The sequence below is a fragment of the Mya arenaria genome, chromosome 2 (genome assembly GCF_026914265.1).
Source record: "Mya arenaria isolate MELC-2E11 chromosome 2, ASM2691426v1".
NCBI classification, from domain to species: Eukaryota; Metazoa; Mollusca; class Bivalvia; order Myida; family Myidae; genus Mya; species Mya arenaria.
The window spans coordinates 69,718,655-69,733,560 of record NC_069123.1 but is presented as its reverse complement, the minus strand read 5'-3'; the positions used below and the strand labels follow the sequence as shown (position 1 = coordinate 69,733,560).

General features: G+C 36.2%; 2 protein-coding genes across 4 annotated transcripts in view; one reads left to right on the top strand and one right to left on the bottom strand.

Annotated features, from left to right (window-relative positions):
• LOC128246018 (double-strand break repair protein MRE11-like) overlaps positions 1–11,601 on the top strand; it is a 31,929-nt gene extending 20,328 nt beyond the window's left edge. The window contains exons 6-8 of the mRNA XM_052964231.1: positions 8,454–8,573; positions 8,848–9,260; positions 10,937–11,601. Of these exons, the coding sequence (XP_052820191.1) occupies positions 8,454–8,573; positions 8,848–9,260; positions 10,937–11,201 (798 nt within the window). The 3' untranslated portion in view covers positions 11,202–11,601. The remainder of the gene's footprint in view (positions 1–8,453; positions 8,574–8,847; positions 9,261–10,936) is intronic.
• A 1,082-nt stretch (positions 11,602–12,683) lies between these two features.
• Positions 12,684–14,906, bottom strand: part of LOC128209240 (ubiquitin carboxyl-terminal hydrolase 7-like) — a 39,793-nt gene continuing 37,570 nt past the window's right edge. For all 3 annotated transcript variants that reach the window (XM_052913188.1, XM_052913204.1, XM_052913196.1), the window contains one exon: positions 12,684–14,721. In XM_052913188.1, the coding sequence (XP_052769148.1) occupies positions 14,612–14,721 (110 nt within the window). In that variant the 3' untranslated portion in view covers positions 12,684–14,611. The remainder of the gene's footprint in view (positions 14,722–14,906) is intronic.

The following is a 14,906-nucleotide window of genomic DNA, read 5'->3' as shown; positions in this document are numbered from 1 at the left end:
TACCTGTTATGTGATATTGTTACAGAAGCTGGGTTTGCAGGTGTTAATACCTGTTATGTGATATTGTTACAGAAGCTGGGTTTGCAGGTTTTAATACCTGTTATGTGATATTGTTACAGAAGCTGGGTTTGCAGGTGTTTATACCTGTTATGTGATATTGTTACAGAAGCTGGGTTTGCAGGTGTTAATACCTGTTATATGATATTGTTACAGGAGCTGGGTTTTCATGTGTTTATACCTGTTATGAGTTGTTATAGGAGCTGTGTTTTCAGGTGTTTATACCTGTTATGTGATATTGTTACAGAAGCTGGGTTTGCAGGTGTTAATACCTGTTATATGATATTGTTACAGGAGCTGGGTTTTCATGTGTTTATACCTGTTATGAGTTGTTATAGGAGCTGTGTTTTCAGGTGTTTATACCTGTTTTGTGATATTGTTACAGAAGCTGGGTTTTCAGGTATTTATACCTGTTATGAGATATTGTTACAGAAGCTGGGTTTGCAGGTGTTAATACCTGTTATGTGATATTGTTACAGGAGCTGGGTTTGCAGGTGTTAATACCTGTTATGTGATATTGTTACAGGAGCTGGGTTTGCAGGTGTTTATACCCGTTATGTGATATTGTTACAGAAGCTGGGTTTGCAGGTGTTAATACCTGTTATGTGATATTGATACAGGAGCTGGGTTTGCAGGTGTTAATTCCTGTTTGGAGATATTGTTACAGAAGCAGTGTCTGCAGGTGTTAATACCTGATATGTGATATTGTTACAGGAGCTGGGTTTGCAGGTGTTTATACCCGTTATGTGATATTGTTACAGAAGCTGGGTTTGCAGGTGTTAATACCTGTTATGTGATATTGTTACAGGAGCTGGGTTTGCAGGTGTTTATACCTGTTATGTGATATTGTTACAGAAGCTGGGTTTGCAGGTGTTAATACCTGTTATGTGATATTGTTACAGGAGCTGGGTTTGCAGGTGTTTATACCCGTTATGTGATATTGTCACAGAAGCTGGGTTTGCAGGTGTTAATACCTGTTATGTGATATTGTTACATGAGCTGGGTTTGCAGGTGTTAATTCCTGTTTTGAGATATTGTTACAGAAGCTGTGTCTGCAGGTGTTAATACCTGTTATGTGATATTGTTACAGGAGCTGGGTTTGCAGGTGTTTATACCCGTTATGTGATATTGTTACAGAAGCTGGGTTTGCAGGTGTTAATACCTGTAATGTGATATTGTTACAGAAGCTGGGTTTTCAGGTGTTAATACCTGTTATGTGATATTGTTACAGAAGCTGGGTTTGCAGGTGTTAATTCCTGTTAAATTCCTGTTTTGAGATATTGTTACAGAAGCTGTGTCTGCAGTTGTTAATACCTGTTATGTGATATTGTTACAGGATCTGGGTTTGCAGATGTTAATTCCTGGTATGTGATATTGTTACAAAAGCTGGGTTTGCAGGTGTTAATACCTGTTATATGATATTGCTACAGAAGCTGTGTCTGCAAGTTTTAATAACTGTTATGTGATTTTGTTACAAAAGCTGGGTTTGCAGGTGTTTATACCTGTTATGTGATATTGTTACAGAAGCTGGGTTTGCAGGTGTTAATACCTGTTATATTATATAGTTACAGGAGCTGGGTTTGCAGGTGTTAATACCTGTTATATGATATAGTTACAGGAGCTGGGTTTGCAGGTGTTAATACCTGTTATATGATATAGTTACAGGAGCTGGGTTTTCAGGTGTTAATACCTGTTATATGATATAGTTACAGGAGCTGGGTTTGCAGGTGTTAATACCTGTTATGAGATATTGTTACAGAAGCTGGGTTTTCATGTGTTAATACCTGTTATGCGATATTGTTACAAAAGCTGGGTTTGCAGGTGTTAATACCTGTTATGTGATATAGTTACAGGAGCTGGGTTTGCAGGTGTTAATACCTGTTATGAGATATTGTTACAGGAGCTGGGTTTGCAGGTGTTAATACCTGTTATGTGATATAGTTACAGGAGCTGGGTTTGCAGGTGTTAATACCTGTTATGAGATATTGTTACAGAAGCTGGGTTTGCAAGTGTTTATACCTGTTATATGATATAGTTACAGGAGCTGGGTTTGCAGGTGTTAATACCTGTTATGAGATATTGTTACAAAAGCTGGGTTTGCAGGTGTTAATACCTGTTATGTGATATAGTTACAGGAGCTGGGTTTGCAGGTGTTAATACCTGTTATGAGATATTGTTACAAAAGCTGGGTTTGCAGGTGTTAATACCTGTTATGTGATATAGTTACAGGAGCTGGGTTTGCAGGTGTTAATACCTGTTATGCGATATTGTTACAAAAGCTGGGTTTGCAGGTGTTAATACCTGTTATGTGATATAGTTACAGGAGCTGGGTTTGCAGGTGTTAATACCTGTTATGTGATATTGTTACAAAAGCTGGGTTTGCAGGTGTTAATACCTGTTATGTGATATAGTTACAGGAGCTGGGTTTGCAGGTGTTAATACCTGTTATGCGATATTGTTACAAAAGCTGGGTTTGCAGGTGTTTATACCTGTTATGTGATATAGTTACAGGAGCTGGGTTTGCAGGTGTTAATACCTGTTATGCGATATTGTTACAAAAGCTGGGTTTGCAGGTGTTTATACCTGTTATATGATATAGTTACAGGAGCTGGGTTTGCAGGTGTTAATACCTGTTATGAGATATTGTTACAGAAGCTGGGTTTGCAGGTGTTAATACCTGTTATGCGATATTGTTACAGAAGCTGGGTTTTCATGTGTTAATACCTGTTATGAGATATTGTTACAAAAGCTGGGTTTGCAGGTGTTTATACCTGTTATATGATATAGTTACAGAAGCTGGGTTTGCAGGTGTTAATACCTGTTATGTGATTTTGTTACAGAAGCTGGGTTTGTAGGTGTTAATACCTGTTATGAGATATTGTTACAGAAGCTGGGTTTGCAGGTGTTAATACCTGTTATGTGATTTTGTTACAGAAGCTGAGTTTGCAGGTGTTAATACCTGTTATGTGATATAGTTACAGGAGCTGGGTTTGCAGGTGTTAATTCCTGTTTTGAGACATTGTTACAGGAGCTGGGTTTGCAGGTGTTAATTCCTGTTATTTGATATTGTTACAGAAGCTGTGTCTGCAGTTGTTAATACCTGTTATGTGATATTGTTACAGGATCTGGGTTTGCAGATGTTAATTCCTGGTATGGGATATTGTTACAAAAGCTGGGTTTGCAGGTGTTAATACCTGTTATATGATATTGTTACCGAAGCTGTGTCTGCAGGTTTTAATACCTGTTATGAGATATTGTTACAGAATCTGTGTCTGCAGGTGTTAATACTTTTTATGTGATATTGTTACAGGAGCTGGTTCTGCAGGTTTTAATACCTGTTATGTGATATTGTTACAGAGGCTGTGTTTGCAGGTGTTTATACCTGTTATGTGATATTGTTACAGAATCTGTGTCTGCAGGTGTTAATACCTGTTATGTGATATTGTTACAGAAGCTGGGTCTGCAGGTGTTTATACCTGGTTTGTGATATTTTTACAGAAGCTGTGTTTGCAAGTGTTAATACCTGGTTTGTGATATTGTTACAGAAGCTGTGTCTGCAAGTGTTAAAACCTGGTTTGTGATTTTGTTACAGAAACTGTGTCTTCAGGTGTTAATACCTGTTATGTGATGTTGTTACAGAAGCTTGGTTTGCAGGTATTAATACCTGTTATGTGATTTTGTTACAGAAGCTGTGTCTGCAAATGATAATACCTGGTTTGTGATATTGTTAAAGCAGCTGTGTCTGCAGGTGTTAATACCTGGTTTGTGATTTTGTTACAGAAGCTGTGTCTGCCAGTGTTAATACCTGGTTTGTGATATTGTTACAGAAGCTGTGTCTACAGGTGTTAATACCTGTTATGTGATATTGTTACAGAAGCTATGTCTACAGGTGTTAATACCTGTTATGTGATATTGTTACAGAAGCTGTGTCTGCAGGTGTTAATACCTGTTATGTGATTTTGTTACAGAAGCTGTTTCTGTTGGTGTTAATACCTGGTTTTTAGCTCACCTGAGCACAAAGTGCTCAAGGTGAGCTATTGTGATCGGTCTATGTCCGGCGTCTGTCATCCTGCATCTGGCGTTCGGCGTCAACAATTGGTTATAATTATCTTCTTTTCCTAAACCACTTGGACAACTTCATAGGAAAGATCCTTGGTTGGTGCTTTTTCAAAATTGTTCAAAGAAATGAATTCCATGCAGAACTCTGGTTGCCATGGCAACCTTAAGGAAAATGTCAACAATTGGTTATAATCATCATCTTCGCCTTAACCCCTTGGACTATTTTAATGAAACTTCATAGGAATGATCCTTGGTTGGTGCTTTTTAAAATTGTTCAAAGAAATGAATTCCATGCAGAACTCTGGTTGCCATGGCAACCTAAAGAAGTGTCAACAATTGGTTATAATCATCATCTTCTCCTTAACCCCATGGACAATTTTAATGAAACTTCATAGGAATGATCTTTGGTTGATGCTTTTTCAAAATTGTTCAAAGAAATGAATTCCATGCAGAACTCTGGTTGCCATGGCAACATAAAGGAAAAATTACAAAACTTTTTTTGGCGAATACTTTGAGGCCTAGTGCTTAAATATTTGGTGTGTAACATTGTTGATTGGTTATCTACCATGTTTATTCAAATTATGCCCCTTGAGAAAAATTGGCCTCACCCGGTGGGTTACAAGTTCATTATAAATATATTTTGTTAAAATCTGATAGTTATATTGAAGCAAGGGCACAAGTCTTGCTATATGGTCTCCCTTTTTGTTGGAGATTCCACTTCTATCTATTTTTAGTAACAAGGGAATAGATTTAAAATTTTATTAAGTCTTCAACATAGTCACTTCTCAGGTAATTATTGTTCTTTTTTTATGTTCATAGATTCAAATAATTACTATACACTTTATTCTTTAGAAGAAATTTCATTTTTACTTTAATGATAAATTTAATAATCAGACTTTTCCATTGAACTTCATGTATATTATTGTAAACTTCATGTAGATTATTCTAAGCTACAATCTTATCTTCTGTGTGGATAATGTTATTCACTTATAACTGATATAAAGATAATTGTTGTAAACATTAAATGGAAGGTGATGTTTTCCTAGATGGAAAACGCGATAATACGAGGGTTGTCCGGAAAGTTTTGAGACTGTGTCTATATTTCAAAACGTTTTTAATATAAATCAACAAACAATAATCAGCTGTGTATATAGACTATTCACAAGTTTCCTTTTGAAAAATTAAATTATATAATTTCATAATAAGGAAGAAAATGGTTGTCAAGACAACCCATCTAGCGCTTCACGGAGCACTTTGAATTTTACTCTTTCTATACTACTCCTTCTTAATAATAGATGCCAAAACATCACGTCAAGACATATGACAACAGTATGATGTCAGCTGCATCACCCCCCAATTTATTAAAGCCATCTAACTGTAGACAAGTTTGTAACGATCAATTGAAGTAGAGTAGTATTATGAAGATGTACGAAAAACTGCAACATTGACATCACGCACGGAGCAGCGCGCTATGATCAAACACAGTGTTCGCAGCGGGATAGCTCCTACAAATACTTATACGTTTCTAACACGGGATAAATCAAAGCCAAAATGTTCAAGGGCTTTGGTATTTCGCTGGCATGGACTGTTTTATTGACGGGCATGAAAATGTGTGCGATTTAAAGCGGCAGACCATCAGTCGTGAGTGAAAGTGGCGTAAATTCAGTGCGCGACAGGTTACAAGAAGACCGGCGAAGGACAGTGAGGGAAATTGGTGACCCTGTTCAGTTAAAAAGGACAGTTGTTCATAATATCATGGAAGAGTGGTATGGAAAGATATTTAAGCAATGGGTTGAACGCCATAGTAAGTGTATACTTGCAAAAAGGGGGTATTTTGAAAAAAAGGACGTGACGCAATGAGAAAAGGTAGTGCTCTGTGGCTTGTGACCTGTACTTTTTGTAATGTTTGTTGTGTACGTTTACTTCGTAGTATATTATTAAAACTTTCAGGATTTGTTTATATTAGATAAAGTTTCAGCTGCTAAAATTTAAAATGCATCCTTTGAGTTGTATGTTTTTTATGAACGCAGTCTCAAAACTTTCCGGACATCCCTCATATTAGCTGAAGGTGCTGAATGTGTTCTGATATCTAATTTTAAGAGCTTAAGGCAGTTTATTGATTTTATTGGATGGTGCACTGTTTGTTGTTTGTGTATCTATACTAAAAGTTCTTTCAGTGTGCAAGCAATTTAACATAGTTTTGTCAGTGTGCAGGCAATTGAACAAAGTCCTGTCAGTGTTCAGGCAACTGAAAAAAGTCCTGTCAGTGTGCAGGTATCTGTACCAAGTGCTGTCAGTGTGCAGTCAATTATCAAGTCCTGTCAGTGTGCAGGCAACTGAACAAAGTCCTGTCAGTGTGCAGGTATGAGAATCAAATTCTGTCAGTGTGCAGTCAATCATCAAGTCCTGTCAGTGTGCAGGCAACTGGACAAACTCCTGTCAGTGTGCAGACAATCACCAAGTCCTGTCAGTGTGCAGGAAACTGTGACAAGTCCTGTCAGTGTGCAGGCAACTGTGACAAGTCCTGTCAGTGATTATTCAGGCAGCATGTTTGACCAGTATGTTTTTCAATATTCTTTGAGAACAAATATCAAGCTATATTGATAACAAAGGTTAAACTCTTTTACTCAAGTGAGCGATTTAGGGCCATCATGGCCATCTTGTTGATTTTGTTACAGAAGCTGTGTCTGCAAGTGTTAATACCTGGTTTGCGATTTTGTTACAGAAGCTGTGTCTGCAGGTGTTATTACCTGGTTTGTGATATTGTTACAGAAGCTGTGTCTGCAGGTGTTAATACCTGGTTTGTGATATTGTTATAGAAGCTGTGTCTGCAAGTGTTAATACCTGGTTGGTGATATTGTTACAGAAGCTGTGTCTGCAAGTGTTAATACCTGGTTTGTGATTTTGTTACAGAAGCTGTGTCTGCAGGTGTTAATACCTGTTATGTGATATTGTTATAGAAGCTGGCTTTTCAGGTGTTAATACCTGGTTTGTGATTTTGTTACAGAAACTGTGTCTGCAGGTGTTAATACTTTTTATGTGATATTGTTACAGGAGCTGGTTCTGCAGGTTTTAATACCCGTTATGTGATATTGTTACAGAGGCTGTGTTTGCAGGTGTTTATACCTGTTATGTGATATTGTTACAGAAGCTGTGTCTGCAGTTGTTAATACCTGTTATGTGATATTGTTACAGAAGCTTGGTTTGCAAGTGTTAATACCTGTTATGTGATATTGTTACAGAAGCTGTGTCTGCAAATGATAATACCTGGTTTGTGATATTGTTAAAGAAGCTGTGTCTGCAGGTGTTAATACCTGGTTTGTGATTTTGTTACAGAAGCTGTGTCTGCCAGTGTTAATACCTGGTTTGTGATATTGTTACAGAAGCTGTGTCTACAGGTGATAATACCTGTTATGTGATATTGTTACAGAAGCTGTGTCTACAGGTGTTAATACCTGTCATGTGATTTTGTTACAGAATCTGTGTCTGCAGGTGTTAATACTTTTTATGTGATATTGTTACAGGAGCTGGTTCTGCAGGTTTTAATACCTGTTATGTGATATTGTTACAGAGGCTGTGTTTGCAGGTGTTTATACCTGTTATGTGATATTGTTACAGAAGCTGTGTCTGCAGGTGTTAATACCTGTTATGTGATATTGTTATAGAAGCTGGCTTTTCAGGTGTTTATACCTGGTTTGTGATTTTGTTACAGAAGCTGTGTCTGCAGGTGTTAATACCTGTTATGTGATATTGTTACAGAAGCTGTGTCTGCAGGTGTTAATACCTGGTTGGTGATATTGTTACAGAAGCTGTGTCTGCAAGTGTTAATACCTGGTTTGTGATTTTGTTACAGAAGCTGTGTCTGCAGGTGTTAATACCTGTTATGTGATATTGTTATAGAAGCTGGCTTTTCAGGTGTTAATACCTGGTTTGTGATTTTGTTACAGAAGCTGTGTCTGCAGGTGTTAATACCTGTTATGTGATATTGTTACAGAAGCTGTGTCTGCAGGTGTTAATACCTAGTTTGTGATATTGTTACAGAAGCTGTGTCTGCAGGTGTAAATACCTGTTATGTGATATTGTTACTGAAGCTGTCTCGCAGGTGTTAATACCTGGTTTGTGATTTTGTTACATAAGCTGTGTCTGCAAGTGTTAATACCTGTTATGTGCTATTGTTACAGAAGCTATGTGTTCAAGTGTTAATACCTGGTTTGTGATTTTGTTAAAATTTGTTACAGAAGCTATGTTTGCAGGACTGGTTTTAATACCTGGTTTGTGATTTTGTTACAAAAGCTACAGTTGCAGGTGTTGATACCTGTTATGTTATATCTCTACAGAAGCTGCGCCTGCAGGTGTTGACGGAGAAGGGTATTGGAGAGGCTGTGAAGGAGTTTGTGGACAAGGAAGAGAAGGATGCCATACCACAGCTCGTTATTTACCAGCTGGAAAGGACACAGGTACAGCAGATTTGTTTTAGAAAGAAGGGTATATTTTCAATTGCAGTCAATTTGTTATAGCCCTTTTACTGAATTTTAAGTTGTAACTTTCACTTCATAGCTATATGAGAGTTTGATCTTAGACTTTGTTACTTGAAGCAATATGCTTTATTTAGCTTGAAAACTGTAGCAATTGTACCTCTCTTGAAGCACAAAATGTAAACTCATCTGTATAAAGACGTATGGGCAAAGATTTCAATCAAATATTTCAAATAACCATTTAACATTTTTTCAGGATCATTTAAAGAAGAGAAGTACCAATGAAGATGTGATAGATGACGAGGTACACAGATATAAGGAGGAAAGACAGAGACGGAAAGAAGACGAACAGGAACTAGAGGAGGCCAAGAAAGTAGTTCCTAAACGCCAGCCAGATATCACCATTGGTGAAAGTGATGACGACATCAATGGCATGAACTCAGATGACAGTGAAATTTCAAAGGCTTCCTCCACGAGGGGGCGTGGAAAAGGGTCGCGTGGAGGTAGAGGGTCACGTGGGGCCAAGGGAGAGGGAGCCCGGGGCCGGGGATCTAGGGGAGGCAGGGGTAGGGCTCCGGTTGTGGATAGCAGTCAGAGGTCCATAGCAGACTCCTTCACCTCCAGCAAGGCAAAGTCCAGCAAGCGAGCCAGCAAGAAGACAGCTTACTTGTTAGTTAATTTGCAATTTGAATTGTTTTAAAAGTCCATGTAGATAGTTGCTTTGAAGTTGTTAGCTTACTTGCTAGATGTTTTTATGCCCCTGAAGGTTGGCATATTAAAATAGTACCGTCTCAATTTCTAATGAACAAATTTGATAATGACGACATGTCTTTGCAAGACCTGTGTCCCTACCTCTAAGGTCAAGGTCACACTTAGTGTTTGTTCTAAATTGAATGCTACATATTAGAACATACGAGTATAGGTGGTCCGGGCTTTAACTTTTTTATGTACTTGCCTTGTTCATAGACCTGTCAATGTCACATTCAGGGGGCATCTGTCACATACTGCTCTTGTTTTTATGAAGTCCTTAGTACTGCCTCAGATCTAGGGGTAACCAATGCAGTCAACATTTTGAAAGCAGTTTCAGTAAAAAAAAACATATTGCAGATCGAGTAACATCTTCTTAATATGTCAGCTTCTTAAAGCATGATGTCGTTCGATGATGCAAGTGCTGAGCTAGTAAGGTTACAGGAAACAGCCGAAAGTAAATTAAGGCCTGCAACCTACATGAAAAGCAATTGTGATATATTAGTGCTTGTTACATAAAATTATGCTCGCTACATATTGCAGCCTAAGTGACAATAAGGTACAACACTGTAACTACATTTGCTACCCTCGTGACTGATTACATAACTTAAAGCACTTATTGTGTATGATTTCAACTACTTGGCAAGTGGGTGCGGTTACTATTACCAGCCTACCTGTACGCCCCTAAATGTTAATTATAAACGATACTTATATATACCATGTTCTAAATACTGTGAAATCATTTATATTTGTGGTTTGAAATTTCGTGGTTTTTCGAAAAAGGACAATTCCGTGGGTTCTTTCATGGATTTTTTTTTTTTTTTTTAAACATGCTATTCTAAATCGTCTGCAAATTCACCATGCGCCGATGTCTTGCTTTGTATCACTATGTCATGCAGTACATGCAAGTCACAACAATGGGACAATATGTCAATTAGAGCAGATACCCATGTTTATTAGCACTTGATCGGATATTTAAGGGTCATAAATAGAGATGCGATAACATCAAGGATTTAGAAATAGTGAAGACATTGAATTTTAATTAAGTATTTTTTGCACACTGTGAAAACATGGTTAGGGTTTAAAATTAAATAATCGATTAAATATTTGGTCAAGGAAACAAAATCAAGTGGTGACGCTCAAACACACCAGGTTAAAAATCAGCACGTTTTACATGTGCTGCACAAGAGGTTGATTATCAGCTCGTTTTAATGTTCCGGCAATGTCATACAAAAGAAAATGAATTGAAGTACACATTACCAAAATTTGACTTTAAATAAATAATCATTAAGGTTAAATAATATATAAAACATATTGAAATTAATATAAACAAGGTAACTTAATTTATTTAGTTGTATACCGCTTCCATGAATATTCATGTAAATACATGTATACCCTTTCACATAAACAATACGATTTCAGACAAAATGTCAAAGGTCAAATTTTCGTGGAGATCTTGAATTCCTGGATAAGTAAACCCAAGAAATCCATGAAAATCAATTTCCCGGGAATATATATGAATTCACTGTATGCAAAATTCATGTAAATAAAAGATGTTTCTAAAATATTTGTTAACATATCTTATATGTCATTTGCAGTTCGGAGTCTGAAGAAGATGTGGTGGAGTTACTCTCAAGTGATGACGACTCTTTCTCCTCCATCTCATCATCACGGAAACCATCTGCCATAAAACAAGCACCCCGGGGTGGGAGCAGGCGAGGGGGGCAGCTTCAGTTTGATGCTGACTCTGATGGGGGAAAGCCTGCCAAGAAGAAGACAACAGCCGCCAGGAAGAGAGGGGGTGTGGTGTACAGCTCGGGATCAGATGATGATATGACTCCTATTAGAAAGAGGAAGAGATAGTTCTCTGGCAGTTGATGGTGTTTTAGGAACAATATGGTTCTCATGCGAGAATAGCAAGTTGATGAAGAACACTTTGTGTACTATGAATGTGAGCTGGAAAGCATGATCAAACTGTTGTTTTGCATTTCAGAATACTGTGCCTTAGCTTTACATTTAGAATTCATTGAATGACAAGCAGATTTAAGAAATGTCCATAACGACCAGCAGATTTGACAAGTGTCCATAATTACCAGCAGATTTAACATTTGTCCGTAATTTTAGTATGTTGCTTATGAAAATGCTGAAGGATTAAAAGTTTTTGAAGAAATGTAAAAATCCTGCTTGAACTTTATGCATTCATATGAAAGTTATTTGTTTGTGTTGTTATTTTTCTGAATGTTATTGCCTGCAAGTTAATGATTTTAATTATAATTTCTTTATGTAAACAATAAATTAAAAAATGTCACAGTTTCGTTTTCTGTCTGTCAACAAGTTAATACAGATAAAGCAAATGCACTTGATTGAACTGTCCTCATGGAAAATAAATGAACTGACCAATGAAATTGGATTTATTTGAATTGGATCATCAACATTTGAGTGGTGTTAAGATTGTATGGTTAAATACAACAGAGAAAACTTGAAAAATACATATTCCAGCCATCATACTGCTGGAGTTGAAAGGGTTAGAGAGCCTTAATATGTGACCATGCCTGAACTCTTGGAAAGGAATTCAGTAGAATGCAATTTCCAGATTTGGGCTCAAATGTCTGAATTATCTACATCCACTTCATAAGTCTTGTTAGTGGATATTTTCTAATGTTGCCTAACAGGTCAGCCAGCTAATTATCCAGATCCTACATGAAACATTTGATAGAGACTTGATCTTCATCTTATGTTATGAATTTCATAATAACATGTTCACATATCGAGGCAATATGTATGATAAAGTTATATTGCGTCAACCTCAAAAGTCAGAAGGCCAGAGTAGTGTACGCAGCATGTTAAACCATATTCTACAAAATAAATGTTCACACATCGATTATGCATGATGAAGCTATATTGCGCCAGTCGGGTCAGATTAGTGTACGTAGCATGTTTGACCATATTTCAGCTGTGTATCATGGCAGATATATAGAGATCATTTTGAAATTTTTGTTGTCTGCAACATTACACTTCTATTTCCATTGGCTGACTGTAATCCAATCTTGACTTTTGATTATAATGTTTATTGGCATTATATCTCACCAAGTTCAATCGGCAGCCAGATCACATGAGATTCCGTGTCAAGACATTGCCCGTAAATTGTCAAAATTTAACCAAATTCATTCATTATTTTTGTATCAAATATTAACCAGACTTGATGTTTACAGACAAAGTATATCCTACAAGACTGCAACAATTCACATCCAAGAAAGAATGGGAGGTATTTACGTGACTGGAAACATAAATAGCATTATCATACCTGTAAAAATTGTACATGTTATTGAATAAAAAACAAACCAATTGTGTTGTTGATGATTTATTATAAAATTTATGCCATTTTGACACACAATACATCAATTTAAACAGCACAGTTAAACAGACGTTCATGCAATTAAATAATTCAACCATGTTTTACTTGATTTCACGTATTTGCTATTGTCAATATCGATCACAATACAGAACTGGGCAGACAAAACGTTCTCTCAATTAATCTTATACATGTGGATTTCGTATTAATATTATGTAACTTTCAACAACTTAACAGTTTTAAATGATTTCAGTGCAACATGAAATATATCAAAGTTTACATATATATTTTTTTCCATTTTCTTAAACAACAAAATACTAAATAGGATGATTTTCAATTACACTGAAAAAAGAGAATAAGACTGGAAATAAAAATAATTTCAAAATTAAACTTATAAAAACCAAACTTGGCTATGATATTATTAATAATTAAAAAATGAGGAGACAGCAGATAAGTCACTATACAACAGGAGAGTACGTAAACATGGAATGTTCCAACACAGCACTGACAGTCCTAGCGCAATACACAGGCCTGAACTTTATGTTTAATAGTAGAATGTTTCTCAAGCATCTACAGTGGACACTTTACAGTATCAACAAGTTGCCTTATAGTTTATCATCTCTAAAATTGCAAACTGTTAAGTATTCAGAAATAATGTTTGTGCCACATTTTCTACATTAAAGGTGTCTAGGACTACTTGGCAGGAATAAGTTAAGATCTTGATACATGTTAATATCAAGGGATGATAGTCTTTATTCTTTCCACTAAATTAAAATATGAATTCTATGCATTTTCACCTGAAATATTTTTGTGGAGAACTTTTTTATAATCATTTATAACTACATGTATATAATTACCCTCATGGCATGAACTGACTGCACATCATCTTCCATACTTTGAAAAAAAAAGTATTTACATTATCCTTGCATTCATAATTAACATCTTTTCTAAACATTTTATAAAATAATAAAATGTGCTGAAATAAAAAAAGATCTGTACAAGAACTCAGAAATTGTGATATTTACAAATTTAGCATTGGGCATTATCATAATAAAGCACAACCAAACAATGCTGAACCTTTCAATCTGAAACTTGGGCACCAGTCTGTCAAACTACATTTTGAAACAGTAACAAAAATATAATGGCATCTACGACTTAATAATAATCCCAAGGTCGTTTTTATTGAAATTGATAACATTGATGTTCAAAGCTGCAAAAAACATCACAAAAATGATTTGGTAAAGTAGAACAATGAATCTATCAATTATATTCGAACACTTTTCAATTAATTTTATCTGCAACTCATTTCAGTACCATTTTAGTACCAATTAAATAAAGAATTTTGACAGAATACATCTTCCATTGCACATCTACCTATGTGAGGTCTACCAATGTATTGCACTCTCATGGAAAATTAAATACATGTACCTCACAACTAAAAGTATGTGTGATAATAACTATCATTATTTCTAAGTCTGTGTTCATATTATATTTCGATACATTTGTCAGATGAATATCAAACAAACAAAAATATCAGAGCTAGAACATAACCTACCAACTGTCTAGTTCAGGAAATGACTAGTTATAAGACGCTATTGTACATAGCATGGGGATATGTATTTCTGAGAAATACGCGGGAAACGTTTGTGTTTTCAATAGTATTTGTTCTTATTTGCCTTTATTACAACCGAGTACTACTAAACCTTCCTTGATGATTGGTGAAACTAAGGATAAATACTTAGAGTAATACTTAAAAAATTCACAACAGTAACAAAATCTCCATTAAGATATCTAGTTGTACTAAAACACAGTGCTGCCATAGAAACCAATAGGCAATCTTTTCTCAGTCTCTCACAGAGCCAGCCAGGGACCTTGTCACCTCAGCCAGGGGATAAAACTCTGATGTATTCAGTCCCGCTGATCAGTTGTAGATCTTGATGGTTTTCTCCAAGTAATTTCCTACACGAGATCTCTTTGGGGTCTTGTTCACATGGTCTAGTCCCAACCAAGGCCGTGATTGCATATTCCCACCTGAAATGTACATTTACATTTCATAACCTTTTTTTGATTGGAATAGAAGAAATCTCTCATCTAACACAAATAGTAGACAAATTAAATCTTCATTTTGTTTGAGGATCATGCCCCATTTTACTTCATGCATATGTGCCAAAATAGTGAAACTTGAGAATAACTGGTTATTCTATGTATTTAGTGGA